This window comes from Aphelocoma coerulescens, chromosome 12, assembly GCF_041296385.1.
Source record: "Aphelocoma coerulescens isolate FSJ_1873_10779 chromosome 12, UR_Acoe_1.0, whole genome shotgun sequence".
Classification (NCBI taxonomy): Eukaryota; Metazoa; Chordata; class Aves; order Passeriformes; family Corvidae; genus Aphelocoma; species Aphelocoma coerulescens.
This window is the reverse complement of record NC_091026.1, coordinates 13,522,659-13,538,894: the sequence shown is the minus strand read 5'-3', so window position 1 is coordinate 13,538,894 and position 16,236 is coordinate 13,522,659. Positions and strand designations below refer to the sequence as shown.

Sequence of the window (16,236 nt, the reverse complement as noted above, 5' to 3'; positions counted from 1 at the left end):
ATTTGACAACTACGTCTACATCATTTAAAAATATTTATGCCCTCTCCATGTTTTATGGATGTTATATCGCCTTTGATGTCTAGCTTGATTCTGCATTTGTTGATTAACTTGTCAAAGTTGCAATTGCTATACAATGTTGCTACAGGGTTGCTCACTTGCTTTTAGGGGTCTGCATCATCCTTGGTCAACAAAGTTCTGGGTGTCTGAAGTTTGAGTTGCTTTTTGGGGTGGTTGTGAGGGTTTTGGGAGCAGGGGAGAGGCCTTTTAAAAATCTGTTTTGATGATGAACAAGAAAATTGGGAAAGAGGAAACTGAGGACAGACTTATGTATGTGTTGCCTGCGTGTGTCCACACATTTCCTGACCAGGTGCAGTAGGCAAGATGTGTGATGGCAGAAGATAGATAACTTTGAAAAGAAAATGTGTATGCTAGTACACAAAAAAATGACAATGCTAGTATTGTATTTGACCCGTAGCTTTTAAATAGGCTACAGTGCTTTGATTGAATTTTGTGCATATTCTGCTTTAGATATGTTGATGGGACAGCTGGACTGGTTGCATGAAGTATGTTGAGACAGGTTTGGGGGCAATGCAGCTTTCCTGTCAGGAGCCAAAGATGAAGATGTACATCAGCTCACTGGTGATGGGCAGAACGGAGAAAAAGAGAGTCTTGTTCAGCAATAGTCAAAATATTGGTCAGCGCTGGTTTGGTTGCAAAGCCAAACCACAGGACCATACTGCTCCTGTGAACAAAAGCCCATCCCAGTCAGACCCAGTACAACTGGGAACTGTCTGGTTTTCATCAGGACCTCAGAGCTCCCTCAGGTCAGTGCTCATGACGCTGTCAATGATACCTGGTTACTGTGGTCAGGGGTGGTACTGCTCGCTCAGGGAGCTTTGTGTAGTCTCCTTCTTGGGCCCACAGGTGCAACCCAAAAGCCACAGCCAGGCAGGGGGAGGTGCAGTGCTCATAGTGGTCACAGTCATGCCCTAGGAAAACCCACGATAACAGCAACACTGGGAGTTCCAGGGGCGAGACTGTGAGAGCAGAATGGAAAATCCTGACCTAGAGGGGCTGGGAAATGCTGCTGCAGCTCAGGTGAAAGGGAACGGAGCTGCAAGGCAAAGGCTGTGGGATTGCAGATGCATGGCTGTGGCATCACACACATGAAGGTGCTTAGGTGCTATGCAACAGGCCACAGTCTATTTTCATTTTAAGTGTAGATAATTTAGCTTGATTGACCATGCTAAGAAGATGGCTATATATTTAAACAGTTATAATTTTGATGTTTTCTTTCCTGCTAGATTAAGCAGGGGAAGCCAAGTGTAGTGAATTCGAGTCCATCATAATCTGTCTATGATGGGACGAATTGGTCCTTGTCAACACCACAGGACTGGTTAAATGCATCACATTTAATGGGCTTGCTGTTCAGTAGCTTCTGTGGGTGGTGAAAATGGAAAATAATCCACACAAGCTTTTCCCTTCAACCTTGTGTAGAGCATTAAATACCAACCCCATGGAGAGAATCTAGGCTATGGCTGTCAAAGATACCAGGAGCACCTTTTCTAGTTTTGTAATACTTCTTGGCTTTTTCAGAACAAAAATAGCATAGCATGTGATGTTTTGGCTCACTGAGAGGGAGAGGTGCTTTTAATTAGAGGCCATTTTCTGGAACTGTAAGAACACAAAATATGTAGTTAAATCTTGTGCAAGGGTGGGAGTGAAGGGTGCTGACAGATAAAGCTGTTCTAGGGACATGGGGCTAGTAGAAAAATTAAGTGAATTTAGAATAAAATCACTTATTTTTATTAGTGTTTTTAGGTATTCCTTGACTAAAATGTCAAATCCTGGTTTCTAGCAACAAGGATTTTCATTGCTAGGTGCTTGAGTTAAATAAGTAATATTCTGACTTGTGTGGATTTCATCCTTACAAAGTGGTAATGAAAGGAGGGAATAAGTAAAAAATTCCAAAGCATGAAAAGAGGGAAGGTAGCCTGCAGGGCAGGTGTTCATTGTACATCACTTCTTGAATATGGTGCAGAATTCACTTTTCCCATAACCAAATCTTTGAGAGGGAACAATGCCAAATATGAATTTAAGGATACAGGTACTTTGTTTCCTTAACTACAGTGTGTAGTAACTTGTGTAACACAAGTTTTCTTATCTTGGTGAATGAAAAAAAAATAGTATTTTTGGAAGAAAAAAATTTTAAAAGGAAGAAGTTTTTATTTTGCCACATGAATTTGCAGTGTTTTTACAGTGAAATTGAGTATTGGAATCAGGACTCTCAACATTCATGAACAGGTGATGTTAATATGGTAAAATAAACTTTAAAATTGAAGAATACTCCTGGGATTGGTTCTAAAACAGTCCTTCCTATTAGCACAGAGAGATAATGGTATTGTAATTGTAGTTTCCTTTAATACACACATTTGAAGTTAGCAGCCCATTTTGCATTACCTCATCTTCTCCCATTACAACCAGATGTGCAGCTTTCCTAGAACAGTGCTCAAGGGATTCTCAGCAAAAGCCTTGAGCTTGGTTCCCAGCAGGTGCTGATCTCAACACCTTGTTCCAAGGAGGAAAAATTGTATAATAAAAAAAGAGTCATTTTGGAGTACCAACACCATCTCCATTAAGCATCCAATAGGGAGGTCTGTGGCAGTAGGAAGAGAACCTTAAAGATCTGCTGCCATCACTCCTTGTGATCAGCAAACTTCCAACAGTTTGCCAGGTCTCTGATTCTAGAGATGACATGTAACAAGCAGACACCCATCTTGATGTTCTATGGACCTGTTTTTAGGTGAACTTATCTTCTGTTCAGAAGAGAACTTATCTTCCATTCAGAAGAGAGCTTATCTTCTGTTCAGAATTCTGGCCGTGCATTTGACACAAATGATTCTACATCTTATGCTGTTTAAAAACTGAAGCACAAACCAAAGCCCCTAACCCAAAACTGAATAAATCTTGAAAACTGAGATGTGTTTAGATTTCCTCTCAAAAATACATTTAATATATGAGTAGTATTTATATAGACAGGGGAAATGCCATGTGCCTACTGAAATGTTACAAATCTATAAAAATATTTGAAAATATTTCAGTGTATCTCAAGATTTTTCTTAATTTTAGCATTCTTATTTTTCAAGGTATAATGTAGATTGCCAGTGTATTTTTTTTTCCCCCTTTTCCTATTATACAGATCTAGGTCCATTGTGGCTGTAAAATTAGTCTATTTGCTGTTAGCCTTTAATACTGTATTCCCACCTACAACTGCAGTAACACAGCTTGAAGGGAATTCAATTAGGAAAATGAGGCAGATGAAATAGGCAATGTAATGTATATCTGCAATATGAAGAAGAGTAAATACACTTTTCATCTGAATAGTCAGAATAGAAACTGTGTTAAACTGGGCTGAAATTTAATCAGAAATTGATTTCTTTCATTTTCTAACATTACTGTGTAATTGTCCTCCTTATTACTGGGCATTAAAAAGGCTACCATCATTAAAGAGGAAACATCTTTAACCAATTATGTATAGTTTCTAGTTTATCTGGCACGGACCTCCTCTTTATGTGAAAAATGGAAATCTCTGGAGGAACAAACTTAGCGTGGTCATTCCAGTCTGGGAATTGGGAAGCCTTGTGCACACAATGTTTGCATCTCATGACCTGTGTGCACACACCTGTGCTCTGTTGATTCCTGATGGTTTACAAACCATCCAAACAATAAGCAGGTAGAGTTCAGATGGCTAAAAACTCTGCCAGTAGCAGTTTCCTGCCTGGCTGCACTCTGGAATAGTCCAGCCTTGCTGTAGTGTGTTGCTGCACTGTTGTGGATATTTCACTTGTACCCATTACTTATTTCCCTAATGCATTTTTCAGCATTTGTGTTGGTCTGAGCATAGACCAACACAAGGTACTTTGCAGAAGAGCACAGAGGATCACTGGGGCAGATGGCTGCAGAAGTAATATATAATAGATCATGAATAATTGTTTGAGAAAAAGTCTCCCATAATCCCTTTGCAGAATTGGAGAGAGTAGCACTGGGAAGTCTGCAATATTACTGCAAAATTACAGCACAACCAGTACAACTGACACATTAGTTCGAAACACGTCTATTTAGTTTGAATCAAGAGTTAGAAATACATTATTCAGATACATTTTTGCATAGTAAACAAATAGAAAGGGTTTTAATACATGCTTTAATTCTATGTATGAGATTTTATAATGTTCTAATAATTCTGGATCAGCCCACTGAGGCTATAATGTGATTCTTCAAGCTATTGCATGAAGAGGTATGAGATTAGTGCTTTTACTTTACTGATTTTTCTAGGCCTTTTTTAACAAGACAGGTAGTGAAGTAAGTAAAAATGCATGTGGTAGGTGCATGATGAATACACAGTATAGGCAACCTAATGTCACCAATCTTATTTTGCTATTCTTTGCTGCTTTTTGCTTATGGAAGCAATCAGCCAGAGGACTTCTCCAGTTGATTATCAAATCTCAGGTTCTCTCCCTTCTTAAGTCAAATTTCAAATCATCAGATTTTACATTCAGCAACTGTGATTTTGAAGCCTTATTTCTGTGCTTAAGTCTGTCCCTTGCCTGTCGACAGTACATTTATTAATCAGTTTTCTGGAAGACAGAACAAGAAATTATCAGTATTTCTTTGATTTCTGTCCATAGCATTGCCAGGTGCAAGGGCAGGTACTACATTTGATTTTCCAGCTTCTGGAGACACCAGCTTAAAGTTTCATCACTGGAGGTTAGTCCTGGCTATAGAATATGTTTCTCTCCTTTATCAGAAACATTTCCTTCATTGCAAAGGGAACCATGTCTCTTTACTGAATGGTGTAAAAACATTCTTGCATGTTTTAATCAGAATGAAACCCCCCTCCAGGGGTTTGCTGATGGACTGCTTAAGAGAAATGAGAAACATCGATTGAAGTTCCTAAGAGTTTTTTTTTTTTCAAGCATCAGAACACGGTAGTAGGTGTTTTTTCTGCTAAGCAATTCTTCTAGTAGCTAAAGGGACTTGATTTTTGTATATTGTTGAGTTTCAAGTTTAGTATATGCTGAGGGACACATCTCAGACGCTTAATCTTCTGTTGACGTTATGTGGAAAGAAAAGTAGAACCTTTTCAAATCTTTGAAACAGGCGTAGTTAAAATCTCTACTCTTCCGTGGTCTGCTCAAGCATTTTCTTTCATCTGTGATCTTCAAAAATAAAACAAGACATGGTGCCTGCTTAGAAAATGCTTATTACATGAAATGTAGTAATCTGATTTGTTACTGTATCTTATACTAAGATTTATACATGTTTTTCTGGTGTAAACCCTGGCTAGATGCATCTGCTACCCTTCATTTAATTAAGTTCTGTGGAATTAGATCTCTACAAAGCCAGAAGTTCCTTTAGAAGAACAAGTATTTCTCAAAGACATTTTCAAAGTGTGTGCACTTAGAGGGGGTCGTTCTGTGTACTTTTTTTTAATGGGAGCAGGTAAAAGTGGGATGTTAAACTAGAATAAATCTCTTAGATTAAGAACCAAGTTTAGGTCTTACTGAACAGAGTAAGCTTGCAAGAAAAGAACTGTTACAAAAGATCTTCCATGACTGTAGCGGTAGATTTCCCCATCTCGGGCAACATACAAAACTGAATTTCCTGATTAGTCACTTGGTTCAAGCTGGGTAATGTGAGTATAATGCTTCCAATGTGTCTGAAGTATTGTCACATGAAATTTGTAATTTCCTCATATTTTACCCTGCAGTACCTTGGATATTTCAAATTGAATTAAATACTTTAAATACTCTAGGGCTTAAAGACCTAAAATAGACACATTTAGAATTGTGCTGTAGCTATTTAAAAGGGATCTTCATTCTCATCATGAAGAGAGAAAATTTTAGTGAATGGAAGTGGAAGTCTTTGACTTCCTCTAAGAGAAAATGTAGCACCGATCATCCTCATATCCCAGTTGTTCGAGCTAGAAAGTGTGGATGGAAAATGGCTAAATAAACTTTCATCAATTTGCCAGTATTTCTTCAGTTGAGGTATTTAATGGAGAGATTAAGAAAATGTGGTTTATTTCCTAAGTCCTGTGTGCACAGATTTGCATTGTGGCAGAAAGAATGTGAAATCCTATTTGTGCTTTTCGGAGAACATATGACCCAAATGTTTACAATGCAGGACAAATGAAAATGGGAGGGAGAAATTACATTCTCTAGAATTTTGTAGCCCTGCCAAGATGATGAGAGAAGGGGTTAAAAAAATTAAATGTAAAATTTTTGCTTTGGAAATAAGCCTTTTTCACCACTCCTTCAAAGAAGTGATCATTTTAGGAAAGACATAATAACCATTTCAAGACACCCAATGCCTTGATAAGCCCAGAAGGCACTTTCTGTTAGAAGCTGGCTAGGCAACTTGATCGTTTTATTCCTGTTGTTTGGAAAGGCAGAGTCAGTTCCTTAATTATCTTAACTACTGTCTCTTTCAGACCCTGAAGGTCAGCATTCATCATGCTGAGATTTGGGCAGCACCTCATCAAGCCCTCCGTGGTGTTCCTGACGACAGAGCTGTCCTTTGCTCTGGTGAACCGCAGGCCAGTGGTGCCAGGCCGTATCCTTTCCATGGGTACCTGTGCTCCTGGGAAAAGCTCCTGGGAAAAGCTCGGGGCGCTTGGAAGGCCAGGTAGGATGCGACACGGGTTTATTCTGAAACCAGGCAGTGATGCTTGATCAGAAGATGCTTGATCAGTGTTGCAGAACTGCTGAAAACAGTTGCTTAGCAACTGTGACCTTCGAGGTGAATTTCTATTGACCTTTTCACCACAGAAGATGTATAAACAACCAGGTACTACTATAAGCATTTTAAAGTCTATCAGAGGTGGTACTGTTTAAATTCCTTATTATGCTAAATAACACATCCTGCTTCGCTTTTAATAATGTCACTTATTTTTAGATGTGGTAACTTCTTTATGGGGGATTTTCAACTTTTCCTGGCTAAATGTGCACCATTTGTCAAATGCCAGTAGAATCCTGTATGAAGACTTTGAAGACTTTTGGGGGTTTTTTTTGTGGGACAGATTGCTTTGATTAATTTAGTTCGGAAGGGATTAAATAAACCATCTGTATAGTGCACACGTTTCATGATGAAAATATGAAGCCACATGTTGTAAGTAAAATTCTCCAGTTAGAAATTGCATTGTAACTTGATTATGCAAGATGCTCAATATACCTTTTTAATGTATTTTGTAGTATAGTGTGTTATTGCAGTCAAAATTCTGCTGCTTTGTAACTTGTGCTGATTTCAGTGGCTGAAAGTGCTATCTTTCAGAAATAATCAAGACTGATCACTTTTTTCATAGAGGTTCATGGTAAAATTTTAGTAGGAGCTCAGTTAGGCAATTGACTGACTATGTTGGGGGAAAAAAAAGTAGTTGTCTGGAGTTTATTGAGAGTTTTCTTGTTAGTTTTGTTGTTTTATATTTTTTCTTTCATAATTTGAAATCAAGTAAACTTTTGTATCTATTTTTTAAACCCATAAATGTATTTCTTCTGAAATATGGAACCTTCCTTTCCTCCCATCACTTCTGTAGATTATAATTGTTCAATATTGAACTTCTCTCTGTTTTAAATGGTGTTTGTGTGTATCAGAAGTCACATCATGGCAAAGATGCGTAGACTTCATAGAAACTTAAAAAATGCTATTGTCTCACTGATACCTTTTAATGAATAAAATTAACAATTTTTCTGATCTTCAAGTTTCTGAAATACCTGATGTAAATCCAAGGTGATTTACAGATTATTTATAACAGAAACCATTTTCAAAGCTATATAAAGACAGTGTCACATTGGTCACTGTGTGATGCAGCGCCTGTGAGTGCCTGAGCAGCTGCTGTATGCATTGTCTGGATCAGAGAGTAAATAAACTGTTATCTGTTCTGTGTGTGCAGGTTTTAAAAACAATATTTGACTATTGTTTTGAACTAATCAGTTAAGTGAACAATTGCATCTGTTAAAAATAGAGTATTTCAGATAGCATTCTTGTTTTAAAGTTTTGTGAGCACCTAGTAATGACAAGTTAAGGAGCCTATAAAACTTGATTATTACAAGCTTCTTTCCTTCTTAAATAATTAAAGATTCTAAACTCTTGTTGTGTAGTTATTGCTGACTTTTGGCAGATACATTTATTTGCTCAGGGTTTAGTTTTGTTATACCATAATGAGTATTGCAGCTTATTTTATAGTGTCACATTGTTTTAATAGCTTGTGTTGTAATATATAATGTAGTCTTTGTTTCTCCATTGAATAAATGTTCAGGTAATAAAAACCCAACCCTTTTCCTTTCCCATTACAATAAGAAGAAATTAGGAGAGATCTTGATGTAAAGGCTAGAATACAGTATGTAAAATGGAGCAATTTGCAGTTTTAAGCCTTTAAAGCGTCTGTATAATTCAGCATTCATTCTGAGACCTGGCAGTAACAAGTGTATTTTCTTTGTTTTATTGTAATAATTTTATCTGCCTTGTCTTTGGCACACGTGTGACTTTTTTTTCAGTAGAAAATAAAATATTAATGTATGTGAATTAGAGAGACAAAGGAAATCAGTTTGAAAGCCATCTCACTCCAGGTGGTGGCTTTAATTAACTAGTATGGTTGAAATTCCATCTTGAAACAGAGCATAAGGTTGGAATTATGAATTTGCAGTAATAGTTTTAAAATAAAACTATACTCTGGAAAAAAGTCAGTCACAATGGCCTTGTGGCATTCAGTGTGACTTGAGCAAAACCAAAGCAGGCTTGTTCAGTTAACAGATTGCAAAGTTTTGTTTTGTTTATTTCAAGCTGCCAGTCCTGTGAATTTAGCTTGACATTTGAAAGGCAAATTGTGCTAATAGAAACAAAAATAGGTAGAGTAAGAATATAGTATTTATGGTACAGAAAGAGTTCTGCTGTTTCTAGACAGAGCTGCCTCATTTTTCCCAGCATTAGACTTCTGCCCAATGGGTGCACAGAGTTCATGGACTCAGGAACCTGTTTGCATTGGGATCCCTTTAAGCAATTACTGCAGATTGTTGGACTGGAAGGTGCTGGGTTCTTATTGTTGAGTAAGGAATATCTGACATTAAACTGGAATCTTTAGTGTGCGAGTTACAACATGCACATGTCTGTGACAGTAGGAAACATTGGCCTCTTCTGGCACAACAAAACAGAGAGCTGCAGATGGGCAGGGTGCAGGATTAGTGCCTGTTTTCCTCAGGAGATCCACTTCCTTTGCTGTCACCTAGCAGGCAAATGCTTGAGACTCGGAGGTGTCTGACCACAGGCTGTCTGAAGACATTGTCACTTAATACCTGTAATAATAAGAGGTCTGTACCTGCTCTGCTCTTGCCTTCTGCTTGTCTGATATCAGAGTAGGAAGGCACGTGGTATTTGGGACAGTCTTGATTAATGAGATACTGTTTTTTGGGGTGTAATTTTATGCTGACTTTCTGGTTTGTACAGAAATGGTATGATTTTGTTCTGGTAATGCCAGAACAATGGTAATGTGCATTGTTGCAGAGCCAAGAGTCTGGGTGGGAACACAAATACTGTATTTAGTGCACATCTGGGCTCTAAGTGTGGGAGTGGTGAGGAGGTGAGCTGGGTATTCTGGAAGCTTGCTGTGATACCCTTATACAGGTACCCATTCCCTTCTTTACAACAGTCCTTGTTTCCTCTCAGTTCTGTCAGCTTGCTGCTCTGCAGAGAGTGACTGTGAAAAGCAGTCACTTGTGGCTCCCTTGAACAGCTCTGTGGTTGTTTTGGAGGAGGCAGCTATTCAATAGCTGGAGCAGTGCAGGGATGTGTCTATAGTCAGCAAATGCATTGTTTCTGTCACACAAAAGGCACAAGATGAACTGAATCAGCTCATGAAAACAGCATGAGCTCAGCTTCTCCTTGGCTTCTTACTTGAAGTACTTCATTCAGAGCCTTGCTGCTTCCATAGTTCCATAGGGCAGAACTATGGTGCTGTTTGAAATAAATTCCATCTGCTCTTTCACATGGACTTTTTGTGCTTTAATATGGTAATAAATACCTTGTGAATGACCTACCATTTTACTGATATTTTCTTAGCCCTGCACCAGAGCTTTACATAGTTTTGCTCACATCTTCAATAAATATGAACTGGTTTTTATGACTGCCTTTCTCATGGTGTTGTGCTGGGTACTATTTTCATCTTGTGTTAAATATGAAAAAAGAATTTCAATATTATCAGAATCCATTTAGGAACTAGGATTTTTTATTATAAATAAAATTATTCATTAGTTATGTCCAATTTTTTTTTCCACTGGACAAGGTATTGATCTTTAGATTTGTGTTCAGGATGCCGTAAGAAGAACTAGCACAAAAGGAACACAGCAACATTTGTAAATTGATTGAATGCAATATGTAATGACAAACAGCAGATCTATGGCAACAGTATGTTATACAAAGCATTTTTCAGCAGTTTATTGAATTGGTTATTAAAAGGAACAGTCTTTCCAGCTGGGAACAGCAAGCTGAGGGTTATTGGGGCCAAGTAATTTTATAGAAATTTGTGGTGGACACTTTGGCTCTCTTACTAAGGGCACATGTATGTGTGTAATAAATTAGAATAAACACCTTACAAAATTTTTTCATATGGGATTGATTATGAAAAGTTTTTTCCATTAAAAAAACCACAAAAAACCAGAAACATAAAAAGAAGGTTGTTTAACTGTTATGTACTGAATTTTGCTGGACTATTTGTATTGCCCTTTTCATAGAGATCTAATTTTTCCCACCAGAAAGTATTCTGATTGTAGGGAATAGACCACATATAAAACCCCAAATATTTTTCTGGCAACTTCATCACTACATGGAGTTAATGGTCATTATTTGTTGCCGAGGCCATGTGCTGTTCTGTGAGTTACTGCAGCTTGTTCCTTTTATTAATGAGCAGAGAAAACATTAGTTGAACCAGATGCTCCCTTCCAAGGCTTGCTAACACCCCGAGCTGCAGTGTAATTGTTCTGGGTCTGCTGCAGGGGTGGGACGGGATCCAGGGTCAGGCAATGTGAGAACAGCATCTGCTCTGCTGCACAGTTTGTCTGGCTGGGAGCTCCCTGTCATCTGCTGTCAGAATTGCTGTATTGCTTGAGACTGATGTATTCTGTAGTGCCTCAAATATTTTCCTAATGCTTTCCTTACAAGTTTTGCAGTTAAAAAGAAACAATCCTTTTGATTAGTATTTTTACTTAATATATTTTCAAAGTAATTTTTCCATTTAGTTACAGACCTGACAGTTTCCATTGAAGATAGCACACTGGAAAGAACAGTAGTATTCTCTCACAAGTTTGGTTGAAACCCATGGTATTTATCTTGTACATGAAATTTTAAATCTTCATAAAGTTACAGAGCTGCTGTTATGATTTTATTTGTACATTACACATTTATCATATCTGTATTTTTGCTCCATAATTATGAATTTTATGGGTTTCAGCCTAAATAAGTTTTCATATTTACCATAAAACTAAGATTAAGAAAATAAAATTCAGTTATATTGCAGAATACATAAGTTTATATCTACATATTTTAATAATGTCCACTGTATGTTTGCAACAATGTGTTAGACATATCTAATCTTGTGGGAAAGTAGAAAGTAGAAATCTTTTCTTTAGTGCTCATTACAGAAGCTTCCTATGTATTACTATTATTATTAGTTTGTTTAGCACAATGTTAAGGAGCAGACATGCTCCTTTTAGCTCTTAAGCAAAGAGCTAAAAATAAAGGGGTTTTGGTAAAGACTTTGTAATTTAAATATGAGGCTGGAGATGGAATCACAACGGAGACACAAAATGTTGTTTGGTACAATAAGGCCTGGACTGCTTACATGAATTTTTCAAAATGTGTAATAATTCTAGAAGAAGAAGGAATTAGGAAGAGGATGCAGTTTCTTTGCTGGTGCAGAAAAGACTTCCTGAATGGGAGGAACAGATATAAATGATGCATTTAATTTGAAAATGGGGGCACGTATAGAATATATCTCTTCATCAGGAATGCAGAGGAGATTCAGACTTACTTTATGTATTGTAAGTATCTGAAGCTGTTGAGTAGCAGTGAAAACTCCTGAATTTTTTTACCTCAGATCCCAAAAAAAGCCATTCCATGGCTTTTCCTTACTGATCCCTCAAGTAGGACTTATTAATGCCTTATAATGTTTACTTGCACAAATGAGAGTAAGAAAAACAATTCCTATGCTTAATAATTTTTAGCGAAATTAAGCTGTGCAGAGGACAAGGAGTAGGACTGTGCTCTTGGCAGCACCAAGCCAACAGAGCAGCTTTGCTGTATTGTCAAGTTCCCTTCTGGGATAAGGGCTCTCCTCAAACAGCCCAAAGAATGACTGATCCGCTCTGTGTATGCAAACCACTTGAACTTCCTGATGATAGAGAGGACAGTTAATTATCTCAGGGCTGGAGTCATTTTGTTTGCAGTCTACAAACAAAGGGATGGTGTTTGACTCGCATTAAGAAATGCTGCTTCTGAAGATAACAGATTCAGGGCTCTGTGCACAAAAGCTTGTCTGTGTGACTTATTTGTGGGGATGGAGTTCAACTGTCTCATTTGGTCTGATAAAAATGCTTTCTCTCCCTTCAAATCTTGTCTTGCTTGGAAGGTGCTCACTGTTGAAAGAGGATGTCCTTCACCATGAGGATATACAATTCTGTTTGGATTGTTATAGTTGCATTAATATACTGGTATTGATGAAAATCCCATTCTAAATCCTTTGTGCCAGTATTGTAAATAGAAAGGAAAAAAAAGGGGAAAGTAATGGAATCAGAAGTATTTCTTGCCAATTTGCAAATGGAGTAAATTAACAATTAAATTACTTATTTACATGTATTCAGCAGGTCAGTGGTAAGAATTTCTCAGATTATAGCACAACCTATATTGGAAGAGGTGTTAAAAAAGCTGTGTAAGGCCACATAAAGGAGAGGCAGTAGCTCCTAGGCTGGAACCTGTTGCATCTTACCAATGCTGTGGAGGGCCAAGCAGTCTCTTATTAGTCATGTGTTGAACCAGCCTTCAGCCCTGACCGTGTGGAGAGTAATGAGATCTCTGAAAAATGGGCTTGTAAGCAGTGTCATAATAGGTTGGATCTATGCAATTAAATTTCTTGACTACATTGCTAACAAATACTAAAATTCAGCTAAAAAATTCCAGTTCCATTTTTGTCTACTCACTTTCATTCACCTGTTTGTCATCATCATTGATTGGAACTTATAAATGGCTTAAACCACATTATGCATGAACCTCTCTACCGCTTTGTGTGTTTCAGGGGGACTCACTGTCCAGGTCTGAAGGTGTGTTACTAATGTGTGTCTTCTAAAAGTGGAACTGATTGTCCTTACAAGCTCCAGGGACATGCAGAAGGGCTCCCATTTCGTCATGTTTACTCTCACTATCAGTTTTCCAAAGCATGTTACAACTGTAGTTTCAAAGTAACTTTAAGGTTTCTGTCATTGGGGTGACAGAAATACCTGGTAAAAAGAATTTATTTTAGCATAGCAAGAAACCTGGCCAAATTTTTAGTGAGAAAAGCCTCAGTCTATGGAGTTGGAAGAAATCAAGCTTAAAAAGCAGAAGAGTAAAGCAGTGTGGAAGGATATGAAATTAAGTGGTGGCAAACTTTTGTATGAAAAGTGGCAGGGAAACTGAGGCAGGACACAGAAAATGTTAAATGAGTGTTTCCTTTGAGGTTTAAAATAATAATGGGCATTCTTGTTTAAAAAACTGTGAAGTCCTGTTCATCTTATCACTTGCTATAACTCCCTGAAAGGAGGTTGTAGAGAGGTGGAGATCAGTGTCTTCTCCCAAGGAACAAGAATAGGACAGAGGAAGTAGCCTGAAGTCGTTCTGAGGGGGGGTTAGATTGGACATTAGGAAAAACGTGTTTGTCAAAAGGGTTGTCCAGCCCTGGCACAGCTGCCCAGTGCAATGGGGGAGTCCACATCCCTGGAGGGATTTAAATGATGTGTAGATGTGGCACTTGGGTACATGGGTTAGTGGTGGCCTTGGTAGTGTTAAGGGTTGGACTCAATGAGATTAAAGGTCTTTCCCAACCTAAACAGTTCTATGATTCTATAAATAATAATAATACTTTTAGTCCAGCAGTTGCTTTCTGGTCTAGTAGTGAGCAAATTTGTAATTGCTGTGGTTATTGAACAAACCTGTAATTATATCCTTCTTATCACATCAGTAAAACCCAAACAAATAAATAAACGGATGGTAGACAACAAATACAAAGGAGGTGTTTGCTGCTGTTGCACTTTTGACACTATAGAAAATTTATGTACCTGCATCAGTAGCAGATAACCACAAGCTTTGCATTCAGGTACCGATTACCATGAACTTTAGAAAAGAAAGGAGGAAAAACCATTTTTTTTTTCCTCAGGGTATAACTGGATTTAAATTCAGGTTTTTTTACTCACTTAAGTAGTTTCTGGTTAATGAAGGAGATGACAGTTACAAGCCATTCCTGTTAGAGTTTGTGCACCTTTTGTCCTCAATATAGCCATTAGAAAGTGATTTGCAGCACACACAGAGTTAACCAAATCTGGGCAAGGTATTGCATGACTTGCTCTTACAGCAGAATATAATTAAAAGAGATGATTGGAATACATGGTTATTCATAATAGATATCACACAATTACCATAAGTAATGAAATACATGCAAAATCTCCATTTGTAATTAGAATGGATTTGCTGGAAAGTCAATTGGAAATTTCATTTATTGCTTATTGTTTCCAGCATATTGGGATATTTTGTGCTATTCAGTGTAACACAACTATGTGTTTTCTTCAGGAACATATTTTTTGAAAGGCATCTGGCATGAACTTCCTATTGCAACTCCTAAGAGGGGATCCAGTGATCCAATGTTAATCTGTCATCTCTTCTCCTTGCTGTGAAGAGCTTAATATATAGTATTTTTCTGTTGAAACATACATTAATATTCCTTGGCATATAATTATATTACAATTATATAATTAATCCATAATTATTACCTAAAGAAGATATTTCATAATTTCACAAGTAACCATTTTGTACTCCTTATATTTAGAGGACCTCTATCGTGGTTTAACCTTGGTCAACCACTAATCACCACACAGCCACTTGCTTGTTTCCCTGCAGCAGGAAGAGAGAGAGAATTGGAAGGATAAAAATAAGAAAACTCAGCATTTGGTATAAAGACAGTTTAACAGGTGAAGCAAAAGCTACTCGCATGAGCAAAACAAAACAAGGAATTCATTCTCTGCTTCCCATGAGTGGGCAGGTGTTCAGCCATCCCCAGGAGAGCAGGGTTCTATCACATGTAACAATTGGAACGCCCCTTCCTTTCCTTCCTCCTCCCATATCTTCTGTTTCCTTCTCCTTCACTTAGCTCTATATGCTGCTAGTGACACCACATGGTCTGGGATATCCCTTGGGTTAGTTGGGATCAGCTGTTCCAGCTGTGTCCCCTCCCAGCTCCTTGTGCCACCCCCACAAGGTAGGGTGAGGAGCAGCAAAGCAACAGCGAAAACATCCCTGAGTTGTCAACGCTATTTCCAGCACAAATCCCAAACTGCCCCATAGCAGCCCCTGTGAAGATTAACTCCACCCCAGCCCAAACCAGTACAACCTTCAGCAACGGAGAGGGAAGTAAAAGGCATTCCATGCACATGAGAAATAAGCAGGAATGCTCCCTAAACATACAGGAATGGAGGAACAGGCCACTGTGATGTGCTGACCTAGTGCCTTCTCCAGAACATAGAGGGATTTATAATACCATAGCCTGATCTCTTCAGGCTGCCTGGTGTAGATGTCAGTCCTTTGAGGGGAAAGCCAATTTACTGTATTCCCTCAGTGAGTGCAGGTGCAGAGATCTGGAGAGAGTCGAGTCACCAATACAGATTTCTTCAGATGCAACTTAAGGAAAAAGGAAAATCTTGAGCACAATTGCTTTGCTCTGATATGGTACTAGATTTCTTATATACCTGTGTAAAATAGGTTGAGTTTTGAGATGCAAGGTATAGGAGAAAGTTTCACGAAGGCTGTCTGGACTTCAGGCAGCTCTCTTGAAAGCTGTTTATTGCATAGGCGAAGTTACAGCAGCTCAGGGAATGGGTACCCAGAGCCAGCCCTACAGCTGCCAGCTCCAGCTGTAGGCATACCTGAAGCCCCTTTCTGTTCAAGTTA

At 38.2% G+C, this 16,236-nt stretch overlaps 1 protein-coding gene across 9 annotated transcripts in view; it reads left to right on the top strand.

The window, feature by feature from the left end:
• Positions 1 to 16,236, top strand: part of FHIT (fragile histidine triad diadenosine triphosphatase) — a 553,468-nt gene that overhangs the window by 142,560 nt on the left and 394,672 nt on the right. For all 9 annotated transcript variants that reach the window (XM_069027656.1, XM_069027655.1, XM_069027657.1 and 6 more), the window contains one exon: positions 6,491 to 6,612. In XM_069027656.1, coding sequence (XP_068883757.1) covers positions 6,513 to 6,612 — 100 coding nt within the window. In that variant the 5' untranslated portion in view covers positions 6,491 to 6,512. The remainder of the gene's footprint in view (positions 1 to 6,490; positions 6,613 to 16,236) is intronic.